Below are 13,277 nucleotides of genomic sequence, written 5' to 3'. Positions count from 1 at the left end.
AAAAATCCTTTCTGCATAAACATTCTTCTATCTAAACTGAAGGTTGTTTGTTTTCTTTTAACTCTTTCCTAACAAGCTAGGCCACCTTGCTGAAGACAAATATAGGCTTCCTGAAGACCAGAATATATTCCCATACCTAAGACAATTAAACAATGTTTGCTAGACTTTCATATATATAAAAAAGAACAAGCAAATGAAATCACAAAAAAAAAAAAAGAAAGGAAATGGAAAAGGCACCAATATAACCACATCATTCAGGAGTGGTTGTGGCAGTGATGTGGGCTCATTATTTTCATTATCTGAAAATGGTTGGAAGCCAAGAGACTGCTATGAAGAACACCTCCTTGTTCTCATATCCCTTCCTACACATTGACTTCTGGATGCTGTCAGAGGGTCTACAGGGATACGTGCCTCTTTGGTCCAATATAGCACAACCACTCTCACTGCTTCCATGACACTGTGCTTTAGCTTTAACTTCAAATCTGTGCTTTTTCATTACCTCACAAAGGACTAAGATTGACAGACCCAACTTACTAGCACTACAGTCTGAAAGTAAAAGGCAAAAATGGCACATATTCCATAAACTTAACCTATTTCAAACAAAAGAATAAAATCCCCTTTTTCATCTTCCCTTCCACTTCTCAACACAACTCAACACAACAGTGTGACTCAGAATTTCAAGACAATCACACTGAAATAAAACCTGCTATCTCTGAACAGCAGAGGACTGGCCTTTCTTCTGTAACTAACATCTGCATTTCTTAAAGCAGTTTCTCTACTGAGCATTCCTGGAGGCTTCACAGAATATATACATTAAAGGGTAAAACTGATTTTCAAGTACTAAGCATTTAAATAAAGATAGTGAGTTCAGACAAAATATCAGGATGATAAAGAAAGAGCAGAAAGCACCACACTAAGGGCACAGCCACTAAAAGCAGAAAAAATTCTAACACAAATAGCCAATTTTAACAACTTAAGAATATTTGCTCTTCTGCAAGGGTAAAAGAAAACTTCACAGTGCATGCTAAAGCCTGGCAGTCACCTATTCAGCATCATCCTATCACATACAGAGATGAATTCTGATTACTCAGGACCAGCACATCCTTTAGGGAACACCAGTGGCAACACGTTTCCTTAGACGTGTGTCCTTTAGAACTTTATCAGAGGTAGAGAAGCATCTGAGCAAACAGCCTGTTCCTTAGCAGTGATACAACATCAGCTCTCTCTGAAATGTAACCTTTGTACATGAAAAGCTCAGCGATAACACTCTCTGTGCACTCTACATGCTCCAATCATTTCTTGTACCACTCTGGACTACGCAGTAATTTTAAACAACTTACTGTGATCTTCCATTTTCTTTAATTTCAGAAGCATATGACAGATTACTGACCACATCCCCTTAAAGAATGCTTCTTGGTTTTGCTTAAAAAAGCAAAGCCCTGCATGAGTCAGAAACAGAGCTTCCTAGTGTTAATTCCTAATGGTATGGCACACAGTAGCTACCATGGACATCTGGATGTCAAGCTTGTTACCTTTATTGCTTTCCAGAGTTGTTGAATCACTTCCTTCCAGAGCTGTTAAACCACTACCTAGACTACACAAGCATTCAGGTAAGCAAGATCTCACAAGTACATAGAGCAGTTTTGGCTAATCATTTTCTCTTTCAACAATTCCAATAAAGAAGAGTTCTGGCTAGAAATTGTCTACTGTGTACTCAAATTGTCTACTGTGTACTCACTTAGGTGACGCTGCTGCCCTCGCCTTTAAATTTTCAACTTCAGTTAACAGAAAATGACTGCATAACGTTACAACAAGACAATTAAAAGAAGGATCCTCTGATGACATGCAAAAAGAGAAATAACATACTTGGGATCCAACAACTCACTGGTTCTGGAGAAAAGCAAGAAAAATAGTACAGTAAGTAGGAAAACCTGATTCCAAACTTTTCTTACATTAATCAAAATAATTTATAACCATGTTTGAAGTCAAGAACTACTCTTCCACTTTTAGCATATTCCAATTATGGTTTGATTTCTGATGGAAGCTAAATGAGATTTTAAAGTAGATTCCATTATTCTGCTCTTCCTACCAGATAATTTGCTGCTAGGTGCTGCCTGCAACTTATCAATCAACAAGAATGTCAACATGTGGCAGGATTAAGTATGTTCTACAACATCAGCATTTCTATGTAACTAGTTTATTTCAGAAGGCCATGACTGTATATTTGAGTTGTGACAAAGAAAATAAAAGCACTGTAGTTTCTGGCTGCCGTTTAAAAGCTGGTAACATTTGAAGGACTAAACCAAAATTGCAGCTGCTCTAATTCAGTACGCTTGATCCCTTTCACTTTCAGTGATGTTAAGCCAGGAAGTTAAGTGAGAGGGGAAAAGGAGGCAAACCTCAAGAAGTTCCTCAGTTACAACCCTCAATCTTAAAGCCACATGCACTTCTTACCTCCAGCAGAATGGATAGCTGTGTTTGTAACTACTGTTGTGAACCAGCCTGCCTTTCTCCTTCAGTAATTTAATGATGTTCTTATCTGCATCCTGAAACAAAAGAAAAGTTTTCCTTGGATAACAAATTTCACCATTTCAGTAAGCTACGACAACATTCATCTCCAATATCTAACCAAAAAAAATAACCTGCAAGTAATTCGATATCTACACAAAAATCCCCCAGATTGCATATAATTCATACATTTACTATAGAGGCACTGTGAAACATTACATTTGAAATGTTATTTGCTCTCCAAATCCTTATATAGATCAATCCATTCTCCCCTTAGCTTTTTTCCCTCCCACATATACTGAAGTGTAGAACTTAATTTTTTCTGTAGCACTGCTACACACCAGAACTCACATCATTAAATCTTTGATTAAGTCTTCTGATTTTCCAGTAGAAATCCACACAGTGCCTTTTATCTGATGTTCAGAACTCACTGTAACACATTCCTCTAAAATGTGACTACAGTTACAGAAGCTACACCATCTTTTGTAACACCTGACAGGATCTACAGTTTAAGTTGGGACTGAAAGCTGCACAATAAGAGCTAAAGACAACCTATTGGACAAACACTGTCAAAATGAAATTAAGAAAGGAAAAAAAAAAAAATCACAGCACACGAAGATTTTTTATTTTGCAATATTCAGAGTCTAAAAAAGAATTCACCATTATAAGAACATTCTTCAAGCTAAGATTCCTATCAGCAAAAAGCTAAACATACAGCCTCCACTACTCCATTATTTGCCTCAATATGCAGGAAGCAATGATAGCTGTTTGAGTTCAAATACAAGACTTCAAGCCTGTTCAATTGGAAAAGGCCATGAAATTGTAACAGTAGGAAATCACGACTGAAAAACAATTTATTTGCTGAGTGTATGAGGCATTCGTTTTTACAGATTTGCCTGTAACAATCTAGAGTTCCTCTGGGTATCCTTTCAGATGGATTCTCTTTCATCTATTAGCAAGTCAATTTGTGTTGCAACATGTCCCACAAGTAGGAAAAATGACTGGATTCTCTCCATTAAGAAACTGCATTAAACTATCTGGCTGGTATAAACTTAATTATGACATCTGTGAATTCAGTTGGTATCCAAAGGCAAGGCAGGCACACTTACCTAGAGACTGCATACATAACATTTCTGTAGGAAACTAGCAAAAAGTGTGACTTTGCTGCTACTAACATAAACAAACACACCTCTTCCCTTTCATTACAAGACTTACAATACTATTTATGTTTCAAGGTTGTTGTTTTTGGTTTTTTTTCTTCCAGATATTTTAATAAACAAATCTGCCATAGTTACACATTAATAGACATTTTGATTTTTACAGAGGCACAGTGAAGACAAAGGCATTAAGGCAAAGATAAGAACGCTTCTAAAGCACATAAACTCTATCTAGAATAAAGGAGTAATTTACTATCTCCAGACTCACTAACCTTCACATACTGTCCAGCAAAATCGGTCACTTCAGCTGTGAAGCAGCCTGACACATCAACAGGACACACTGGGACAGAATCTTTCTGAATAATATTAAAATCCATGCAGACTCTGTAATCATCCTGCAAAAGCACCAAGTTATAGAAGATTGAAATATCAGTTACAATATCCATTCCAGAAAAAAATAAATATTGAATAAGAAACATGACGACTGGGCAAGAATAATGAAATACTCAGCCTTCACCTTACAAAATAAATGCTTAAGAAATGTTGTATATACACTTGTGCTTTTATTCATACCAGGAATTAGGATTTCTTCAGAATTCTTAATAATTCTTCTGTAGACACACATATACAAATATACATGTGTTTATGTATAGAGATGGCAGGCTGTTTTAATCAATCTTATTCTGAAATTACACATAAGAATTTCCTACTTCTGAAGGAATGTGTTAATGATCTTAAGTCTTGAAATCTGTATTTCTCAATCTTTTGGGCCCATAGGCAGCAATATTGATCAACCACCACACCACATGGACAACATCACAGACTGTTTTCCTGGCCAGCTCATTTAAATCTTTAATTTCCTGTAGCACAAAAGAAAAGAAAAAAAAAAGCCTTCAGGACAATAAGGTCACTGAAAGCTTTTCAGAAATGTAACTAAGAACCAATGGTACCTTCAAAATGAAAGACCAGAATAAAATTATAAGGGGACTAGCAAAGTTCAGACTCCAATTTCAAGCTTGAAGTGAAAGTAAACACATCTTAACCAATTGCTATTCCAGATTACCCACTTTTTTTCCCTAAAGGTGGGATTATATAATTAGGGATTGGAGGGGGAAGGAGAGCAGGGAGGTTGCAGATTAAACTCTCTCAATACATTTGCAGAATCACTTAATTTTCTTTCCTCAAAGAGCAAGGTCCTGCTTAAGCCTGCACCAAGGCAGGTTGTTTGAGTCTGACAGGTTCCTGTACTTCTGCCCTGACCAAATGGGGCACTGAATTCAGGGACAGAAATGGAAGGGTTTTGTTGTGGTGTGAAATGGAACCTACAGTGACCTTGTCTATCTAAACTGGCTGTGATTGAACTTTCAGACTCCTATTTGCTTAGAGCTCATTTACCTTTGATGAAACAAGCACACAACAGCTGCTTCATAGGAGCTGCATTCTAAAGTAAGCTGATCAAGTCACCTTGATCAAGGAGATCTTATCTGAATAAAGTGCTCAAATAAGTGTTAAATAAGCAAGCATTTCACACCCAGCTGAATTCTCCTTTCAGAGATGCAACCAATACTGGCAAGCCAGCTTTGGGTGAGAGTTTCCAGATCCTCTCTGCAGTCTTATTCCTGCATCTTCAGCACTACCCACCAGCCCTCTCAAGCCAGGTCTGGTAAATGTTGCCAAGTGGATCCACACTGTATTTCATAGAACATGCTGAAATTCTTCCACAGCAATAGAGAACTTAACTGCTTCAATGCATCACATGCAGAAACCTCTTCTCAGTTATATCACTCAGTTACTCTGCAGATGACAGTTTCTGTCCACTTTTCAGTTACTGTGGACAACCATCACAATTCTTCAGCCTCCATTTGGTCAACCAGTTATTACAGTCAATAGATGACTTAAGACAAGCCTGTTCTCACTTGGCCTTTCACCAGCTATTATTGCTGAGATACAGCAAGCAGACTGCAGCGTTAATTTGTAGGCCAGATGACAGAACTAACGTCAACCCTGATTTGGCAATGAACTGTAAAAGGCTTTGAAGAAGCAGCCAGCAAAGAGTACATCAAAGCCTGGCACAGTGACAACCTAGCTAAAACATAATAACAAACCTTCCACTTTGCAGGACCCAGGGCAAGAGGTGGTTCTGTATGGTTTGCATCACCAAAGCAGCCGGTGATACATCAAGAGTTTCCTTTCTTTTGAAAAGCTTGGAATTAAATGTAAAAGCTCTACAAACTGACCTTCTATTTGATTTAATGGGGACTTGTTTCAGTAATCACAATCCAAGAATACGTTCAGGCACATGCTGAAAACCACAAGTGCTAAGCTTCACTGGAAAACTAAAGTAAATTTCAATTATTTCCAGGATTGAAGTCACACTGCTGGTCACGTGCTTTTTTAAATGCCTGTGATGATTATATCCTCTAGAAGAATACAAAGAGAAGTCAACGCTGTACTTAAAATAAGTGAAACAGAAGCTATTAAAAAACTGACTGTTGAAAATAACTCAAGGCTTTTCTGCCAGAAACTTGAAAAAAAAGGCAACAAAAAAAGAAAAACAACTGCCAAAAGGTTTACCTGTAGCACCACTTAAAACTTAAGTATACTTTTGCAATGTGTTGAAAAGAAAGTATAACAGGAATGAACCTAAGAAACATTTGTGATTCATTCTGAGCAAGCACTGGAAGTACAGGTTTGCATGCCAACTAAAACATTACTAGAACTTGATGCAGACACATCTACCTATGATGAAATGCCTGAGCAGCTGGATGTTGGTGTCATGTTAATCTGCAAGTAGAATGAGTTTTAAAAGTTTTAATGCAGGTCTGTCTTTCTCCATGAGCTTTAATTTTGATTTCTCTTGAACTAAAAAAAAAAATAATAATAAAATGTAATTTTATGCAGTATTGCAGCTTCTATCTGGCAAAAATATCAGACAAGACAACGAAACAACATATCATGGAACTAAACAAAGGTGAATTTTTACTACCGGATAAGGAGCATCTAAGCTATCATCCCAATGTCTACCAGAAAGAATAATAATAATAATAATAATAATAAAAAAACCTCCGCTTTCTGTTTTTTAAAAGAACTTGCTTTTTCTGGTGGGGAAGGGACAGACATGAGACAACACTTCTTGTAAAGGACTGTGCTCTTTTTCTCCTCTGAGCTTTATCTCCTGCTCCACTTACCCCTTTTCCTCTTCCCCATTCTCCTTTAATACACAACACTGAAGCAAGTTGCAGAGAAGCCAATTAGACAGTCCTATCCATAACCAGGAGTTTCTCTCTTTTTCATCTAAGACTGCCTATTTAAAAATGAAAACGTTTAAGTCAACACCATGTAATACTCAGTATTTTGTATAGTGCCTTCTGTGATGAATTCCTGAACCTAAACTAGAGCCTTTGTGAGTCTGAATGAAAATAATCACTGGACCACCAAAAACAGAACTGTATGCATCCCACAAGAAAAAAGCAGCAGCATCTCATACAACATATTCTATATAACTTCCTTCTAAGGGTAGCACATCAGTTAACTCAGGTCCATGCCACACATTATGAAGTCTAGATGCTCCATATGTATTAATTACTAGTTTTATGATCTTAGTGTACTTTTCACTTACATAATTATTCTGTGCATCTTTTCTTCCTTTGTAATGCACATACTATACTGCCATGTTTTCCAAACTCCTCATTTTAAAAAGGTAATTGCTGACTTCCCGGGAGAGATGGAACATTCTTTTTCCCTCTTTCAGTGTTCATACAAGTCTTTGTGGGCTTGCCATCAAACCAAACAGAAGATGGCAGATAATCCTTGGACTAACCGGCCAGCTAAGCCTTCCAACAAGCTGTTCCCAGTAACTATTAAGTACTGCGAAAATACACAACAAATCAACACAGCAGCCAACGGAACACTTCTTCCAGAGCTCCTCTGCTATTAGCAGCATTCCCACTTCTATTACTCCTTGTTCCACAGCAAGAGTTCTCTCGTCTCAAAACCAAGAACTGTTCTCTCATCCTGCAGGATTTAGCTACAGGGGAATCTGAGGCTCAGGTAGTGCAATATGCCTTAGATTCCTTAAGGCACTTTACCAGTCACCATGAATTTCTCCATTAACCAGGAATATACTGCCCAATCTGGTTTTAAGTTACGGCTGTATTAAGGTAGAACATCTTCTCATATCAACATCCATCTTGTCAAGGGAAACAGAACACCACAACAGATGCATCCTTCAAAAAATGCAGCAAAAAAAGGACAGAAAAAGATGAGATATTTCACACAAATACAAAGAGGCCTATTATTAATGCCAATGGTTTCTGGAAACTATAATAGAGCTTGCAGTACAGGGACTGCTAATTGCTGGACATTGGCAGTTATTACAGGTTTTCTGAGGGCATCTTTGGATAATGGTTGAAGACAAGACCCTATACAAAAGAGACAATGAATCTAAACTAGTGCTGCTAATTCCTATGTCTAAAAATTGATGAAATTCATGAAAAAAATCCCTCTTAACCTTTGCAAGAACAGACTGAGAGAAAGAAAAATGAAGTTATTCAGTAAACAGAAAAAAAGAATGGAGTTCAATAAGGGATAAAGCCTCAAGAAAGAAAAAGCACCCAAAGCATTTTTTCAGGTATTCCAAATACACAACAAGTACCAAAACTGACAGATTGAAGAGGCAGGATACTGAGCAGAACTACAGCTACCATCCAAAATTATCACTTCAAGCAAATTTTTCTATTTTTCAACGTTAGCAGATCATTTATTCCTGAAGCTGGAAATCTAGACTGGGAACAGCTAAGATCAATGACACTTGGAAGATACAGAGGTGAGAGCACTTCACATACCACAACAGTAACCAAAGCCAGGGACACCTGAAATCTCCACTTTAACACACAAGGGGCACAAGTGCATGTAAGAACTCCCTAGAACACAATGATTCTAAGCAGCAAATCAGAGGGTTACTTGATTTCAAAACCATTGCCAGTTCACAGTAGCTGGAAAGCCAAGCCATGTGTGCAAGAAAAAAAATGAACGTAACAGACACATAAATCATACTCACAGCACCAAAATAGGGGGCTTGATGAACGACACCTGTGCCTTCTTCCTCCTTCACATAACTGTCTACCAGCACAGTAAAGGCACCTTTATCTTTGCACTGTAACACAAAAATATGCTTTTCATGTATACAGCAAACCAGAATTCTTAAGAATGCAGGAAAGCTACTGGTAGTCACAATGGCTTCAGAAATAAATGACACACATTACAATGTGACATTCTCAACATTATGTACTTATTTCCCATGGCTAAAACACTTGGACAGTTCATTTAAGCAACATCAACGTTGATTAAATCTAAGTTCTCTCCATAAGGCTACAGAGTCTATTCATCTTCAAGTCACAGCTCTTCTCAAAGTTCTCTGTTTAACAGAATACAAATGAGTACACTTGTGTAAATGAGGATACACTCAAGACAGTCACAGGCATTCACTTTACAGAAGTCTCCTTGCATTTTTACATTAGAAGGTACTGGAAACTGTACCTTCTTATTGTTTTTTTAAAAGCTTTTCTTTTATAATAAATTTTCTTTATTTTCTCTAGAGAACAACAAAGTGGGAAGCATAAAAGAATTCAGGAAAACGTGCAGTGTGATCACATCTTTATTTTTTGTTATCTACATACTATTTTCTACTCCTTAATGTAAAAGTGGTTAAAAAAGAAAAACAAAAAACAGCACTGCAAACTGTTACATCTCAATCAGATACGTTACAAAGTATCTGGCACGTCCTGAAGAGGGATATTTTAGGATAAGACATCCATTCTAAGAAAAACTGGTATATGCCCATCTGTTCCTTAGGAAGTACAGCAGGACTCAGAATCATTAATCCACTCCGATCCTTTATACCTGCAGTCCAGTTTATCAGATTCAGCTTTGCTTCTGACCTTCATCTAGAAATAACAGGTCCTGCTGCCTACAGAGGTTTCCACAGCTTTGCTGACTTCAGCACATGCTTCACCTCGGAATGCAGACACAAATGACTGAATCTCTTGCCTGAGTTAACAAGTGCTTGTCCAGCAGTACTGTAATCCCTTACAACTTTTGAAGAATTTAACCAATTTTTAGTAAGCATTGTTTTTGTATTTTTAATACATAGTCCTCTACCTTGTCTCTTGTTACTGTATATATTACTATATACTATAGCAACACAATCTATGTGCTATTACCTACAGGAGGCTTACACAGCACTCAAATGCTGCACAGTCAATTCCATCTGTGGAATTTAAAGGCAAAAGACACAAGCTCACCAGATGCAAGGCTGAGAGAATACTGCTTATTCAGTAGTGATTAGTGAAAGTCTTGCTGTAATCTGAACCCATGCTACTATTCACCACTCAATTCTTACTCTGGGTATATTTATAACTTAAGGAAAATTTTTAAAAACAGCCTTCTGGTTTTCAACCTTTCACTAGCATTTTGAACTACCTGGATTAAACCTGAGTCTTCTTATTAGGACACAAGGTGTTTGTAATATAAACAAGTAATGTTGTGAAACATTTTGACTTTTGTCATTGTGTGCTGTGATAAATACCCAACTTCATCTTACCTGAATAAAATATTCAAAGAGTGGTTTATACTTCTTGCCTTTTAGAACAATGCCAGGAAACCTGAAGAGGGAAAAAAAAAAAGTACATGAACACAAATGAACAACTTGAAAACTCTTGGTCCACTAGTAGGGGAGGAGTTTCCCCTATTTCCCTCATATGTAACAGAACCTGACTGCATATACTTCCCATTTCTACACCTCTTTGACAACTCAGATGGAAACATGTCTTAATGCATCTCTGCTAACAGAGATCAGGTACACTTCTACCCAACGGACTTCCAATGAAGAAATTATTGTAAACTTATATAGGAAGTAAGCATTATTAAGAGTTTATTTCTCATAAAGTTCTAGATAAGGAGCTTCTGGATATAACACAACAAAGCACTATAAGCTCAGCATGTTCATCAGAACTAAATAAGCACTGTTCTAAAACATCTAGGAGCTGTATGCACAAAAGATGGTCCTTCTGAGAATTACAGTGTTTAAATCCTAGATACCTTATCTTTATAATTAGGCATCTACGCTTTCCAAGGGCATCTCAGAAGATGCAATACAGACAGGACACACTGAGGAACCAAACCAACCAAAAAACAGCCTGTAGATTTGGCCCTCTTCAGGCTTCCAACTACAGATAGCAAGGAAAACGACTGGATTGCTCACACTCTCCTAAAAAGGCTTGAATCTTGCATTTCAGAAAGAAGCCTAGCTCAAACACAGCCTCATCTAGAAGATGAGATACCACTCTGGATGCACCACAGCTGTGGTCTTTTCCTATGCTCCTCCTGATTTACATCCACACCTTTCAAAACCACTGGTCAAAGCACACATTTAACTACTTGAAAGTGAAAAATTGCTTGAAAACTGTTCCACTGTACAAAAAGAAGCTCAATCAATATTTAATGCTAAGTTAAAGAGCGTGTCTCCTCAGCTTGCTATACACAATATCTGCTAGGAAAGGGGGATTCTTCTATTTTAAGGTACAGTTTCATGGATGGTGTAAGTATTTTACATTACAAACAGCCTTACGAATGTTTGAGGTGCTTAATCAGGATCAGATGAGAAACCAACATCCTAGTGCTCGTCCATACAGATGTGGGAGTATTCAGACACAGATCAAGTACTAGAACCACCCACAGTTAAGTGAAAGGGGTGAAAGGGTTGTGGATCACATTCCTGATTTTCCCTTTTGATTTCTCAAATATTTTGTAATCTAAATCCTGAACTTGAAGCTGGAAGTTTATACAATGCCACCTTCTTGTGACCTAAGTTATAGTTCTAACGGAGACTACCTTAATATCACCATAATAACCCTTCACTTTCAAGTGATCAGAAATTTAGAATTGAAAAGAAAACAAAACTGACGTGCTGGAAAATAGCATAAAGCACTTAAGAGTTTAACATGCAAGCAGACTGAAATGTAACGGAAAGGGAGGAAAACATTCATCAACCATTTCATCTTCACCACTACTAAATGGTCACAAGCTACATCAAGACAGATTCATCCGTGCCGAGTAGCAGAGATGATTCTGATGAAGACAGTAGTCCTGACTAGTGAAGCAAGGACAAAATATTCCAGTTTTCTCTCACACAAAGAACCACTGTCTGCATCTGACTCAAAAAAGGAAATAAAAGTAGTCAGGGCAGGTTGCTGGAAGTATTCAGGAAGACAAGATGACTTCAAATGCAGAATGTTTTCAGTGTAAGACCATTCCTTGACCTCAGTTTACCACCTGGTATGGAGCAAGCATCAGTTTCTCCCCTGAAGACCTAACAACCTGAAATTTGAGACATGGGCCAGAAGAAAAGAAGTCAGAAGTAGAAAAGGGAAAAGTTCATTTCCATGAATTCATATGCTCTAAGATAAAAATGTTCAAAATATCCTTTCAATTACCAGCTACCTCTTAATTGTTTCACATTTCACATTTGAGAACTGATTTATTACATAAGAATTGTAGTATCACAAAAGAACAGTCAGCTTGAGAAGACTATAGCACCAACATAGAAAGAAGAAAAAGCTACCACTCTGCAAGAATACAAGTTGCCAGCACCCCTATGCATAGGTACAGAGAGGTAAGAGATGAGAAAAACAGACGGAAATTTCAACTAGAAAGGCATGTAAGCATCTATAACAATCCTAAGTCTGACTGTGTTAAAAAGGAAGTACAAAACTTTCACTTCGCAATTTTGATGAGAAGAAAAAAGGCTATAAAAGGGCTTAAATGTTTAGTTCATTTCTTGATACAGGAAATGAATGGTGGCAACAAACCGAACTCATACTTGCAGAATTCCAGTAAGAGAACAATTCAGGATGACAACACAGGAGACCAAAAACCTGAATGCATCTACACTGCTTATTTTCAAAGTCTAAAAGAAATGCACTCAAATATTTAAGAAAATAACAGTGTTATAGGCAGAACAAAATAACACAGATATTTTTGGAGTTCTGAGGACAAAAACTCCAGTTGGACCAGCATAACAACTTCATTACATTTAGTCACTGAATACTTTTTTTAAAGTCAAGTGGCAAAGAACAATCAACATGAATTTGTCAAGAATAAGTCACATCAAAGCAAATTACTTCCTTTGGTAGGCAAACCGAGCAGCCTAACAAGCAATCAAGGAGATAGATCCAGAGCAGAATGACAGTAAGGCTTTTGACACCTCCCCATATCATTCTGCTCCACGTAGAACACAAAAACATCCTGACCAAGTGACTGCATGCTTACGTGGATGCAGAATCATTTCAAGGAAAAAAAAAAGTTAGTTTTGATTCAGTATTAGGCTGAAAGAAGATTTCCATCATGTTGACAATATTCAATGTTTTTATCGACAACTGAAGGGAGAAAGAAAAAGTAGGAAACAGACAAATCTGGAGATCAGAAGTTCCATCTGCATGGAAGAATGGGAGCACTGAAAATAATTTTCAAAGAGTGAGCATCACCTCAAATGGCCACAGAGCAAGTGACTGATTAAGACAATTAAGCTGGGGATGCTGAGGGGGAGGGAGGGGG

At 37.5% G+C, this 13,277-nt stretch overlaps 1 protein-coding gene across 2 annotated transcripts in view; it reads right to left on the bottom strand.

Moving 5' to 3' along the window:
• Nucleotides 1-13,277, bottom strand: part of IARS1 (isoleucyl-tRNA synthetase 1) — a 96,406-nt gene that overhangs the window by 64,330 nt on the left and 18,799 nt on the right. For both annotated transcript variants that reach the window (XM_019620004.2, XM_010718400.3), the window contains exons 10-13: nt 10,267-10,327; nt 8,725-8,820; nt 3,938-4,060; nt 2,455-2,546 (exon numbers count right to left, since the gene is read on the bottom strand). In XM_019620004.2, coding sequence (XP_019475549.1) covers nt 2,455-2,546; nt 3,938-4,060; nt 8,725-8,820; nt 10,267-10,327 — 372 coding nt within the window. The remainder of the gene's footprint in view (nt 1-2,454; nt 2,547-3,937; nt 4,061-8,724; nt 8,821-10,266; nt 10,328-13,277) is intronic.

Source organism: Meleagris gallopavo, chromosome 14 (genome assembly GCF_000146605.3).
Source record: "Meleagris gallopavo isolate NT-WF06-2002-E0010 breed Aviagen turkey brand Nicholas breeding stock chromosome 14, Turkey_5.1, whole genome shotgun sequence".
NCBI lineage: Eukaryota > Metazoa > Chordata > Aves > Galliformes > Phasianidae > Meleagris > Meleagris gallopavo.
This window is presented reverse-complemented; position numbering and strand designations above follow the sequence as displayed.